At 47.3% G+C, this 2,101-nt stretch overlaps 1 protein-coding gene across 1 annotated transcript; it reads left to right on the plus strand.

Annotated features, from left to right (window-relative positions):
- Positions 1-1,399: 1,399 nt before the first annotated feature.
- Positions 1,400-1,837, plus strand: MPC1L (mitochondrial pyruvate carrier 1 like). The gene has a single exon (XM_032426494.1). The coding sequence runs from the start codon at positions 1,400-1,402 to the stop codon at positions 1,835-1,837; it is 438 nt and encodes a 145-aa protein (XP_032282385.1).
- Positions 1,838-2,101: the final 264 nt, after the last annotated feature.

Here is a 2,101-nt window from a genome sequence, read left to right on the forward strand (position 1 = left end):
TATATTTTAAGCTACATCTGTGAAATATTTGGGATGTAAATAAAGATAATGAATGTATTAATTTTTAAAGATACCATGGTCTTGTTTATAAATCACTGAAGTATTAGTATCTCAACGTATGAAAACTACTTTTCAATAGTTATTATTTTCAATTAGAAAAATAGAAAACATTTAGAAAATAATCATCAGTTTTGTCATTAAGAATTTTCATCAATGGATATTAACTATTAGGTGAAAGACTGTTGGAGTAGAACTTCCATACACTCTCAAAGAGGCTCCCCTTGGATTATTTGTTGATTACAGAGGGGAGAAACCTGGCAGACAAATCCTTAAGCAAATAATCAAACTTAATATCACCAATGATGGAACAAAGTGACATCATGTGCCTTCCACTGTAATGCACTAAGGACACACCATCACATGTGTAGTATTCTTGACCCAAAATGTTTAGTCTAATTATGAGAAAACATATAAATCCAAATTAAGGATATTCTGAAAAACCACTGATTTGTACTCTTCAAAAATGTCAATGTCATGGAAGAAAAAACGCTGGGAACTCCTCTAGATTAAGGGAGATTAATCTAAAAGAGGTAACTAAATGTGAATCTTGACTGGATCTCCCCTCTCCAACAAAAAAGAAAAAAAAAACAGCCACAAAACCGTAAAATTTAAGTATGCACTGCATATTAAATAGCACTGTACATAATGTTAAGTATCTGAGTGGATTATTGTACTGTGGTTAAGTAGGAGAATGTCCTTGTTGAGAGCCAGATGCGGAAATGTTTATGGGTGAAATGTCACTATATCTGCAACACTCAGGCAAATTGTGTAAGGACTAAAACTCTGTACCCGGTTGAAGGATTTTGTATCAACATCTAGTCAACACTGCCCACAGACTGGGCAGAACAGGCAAATTTTCCCTTTGGATAGTTGAGGAGAAGCACACAGCTGGACACTCACCTCCCTGGGTGGCGCGTGGAGCCCTGAGAGTTTTACGGTGGTCACAGCCCAATGGCGAGCGAAGGACAAGGCTGTGGTCTCACCCTTGCCAGAGAAATAGACACGCACGCACACAGGAGAGCATTCGTGCTCTGCACACTTTACGGCTATCCTGCTCAGGCGTGAGGGTGAAGCCACGCCTCTTGCCCCCAAAGGCGTCCTTGACAGCGGCACGTGCCTGTCCGACACACTTTACGGCAGTCACGCAAAGGCGCGGGGGCGTGGCTATACCTCCCGCGCCCACAGGCACGCACGACATCCACACGTGCAGTGTGGAGCACTTTCTGGCAGCCACGCGAAGGCGCGAGGTCACAGGCCCACGCTGCGCGGGGTAGGCTCTGCGTCCTACGTCATCGGGGGCTGGCTGTTATTTCGTTGGTGCTCTCATGGCTCGGCCATCATGGCGATGGTGGCGGCACTGTGGCGGAGGGCGAGGGACTACATGAAGACCAAGGAGTTCCGGGAATACCTGACCAGCACGCACTTCTGGGGTCCTGTGGCCAACTGCGGCCTACCGGTGGCTGCCTTTAAGGACATGAACGAACCGCCTGACATCATCAGTGGCCGTATGACAACAGCGCTCATCTTCTACTCGATGGCCTTCATGCGTTTCGCCTATCGAGTACAGCCTCGAAACTTGCTGCTGTTGGCGTGCCACAGCACCAACGTGGTGGCGCAGAGTGTGCAGCTGAGCCGCTACCTGAATCACCACTACGGCGGGGACGCCGCGCCGGCTGCTGATATCGCCGCCACCGAGGCCGCCACCGAGGCCGCCACCACCGGTCCCACCAGCGATTCTGTGGCTGTTTGCTGCTTTGAGGATGACGATTCCTGCTAGGCAGCCGCCTGCACCAACCCGTGGTCCCCGAAACGTGGCTGAGAGGGCCCGATCGAATCTTTGCAGCTTGCAAGCACTGAACTGTTCTCCCTGAAGAAGACACCAGGGAAGTTTGGTTTTGACTCTAATAAAACAGTGCGAGTCCGATTGAAACCTGCAGTTTGGTTAATAAAAAGTAGAAAATAGCACAGAACAGAAAGTGTTGAGTGTTGTTTATTTCGTGATCTGGAAATAAAATGTTCTTTGGGTGAGGGTAGATTGGCT

Source organism: Phoca vitulina, unplaced genomic scaffold (assembly GCF_004348235.1).
Source record: "Phoca vitulina isolate PV1807 unplaced genomic scaffold, GSC_HSeal_1.0 scaffold35, whole genome shotgun sequence".
Taxonomy (NCBI): Eukaryota; Metazoa; Chordata; class Mammalia; order Carnivora; family Phocidae; genus Phoca; species Phoca vitulina.

What these genes read in the sequence shown, in the direction of transcription:
- MPC1L (XM_032426494.1), top strand. Translation starts at nt 1,400, where the DNA reads ATGGCGATGGTGGCGGCACTGTGGCGGAGGGCGAGGGACTACATGAAG.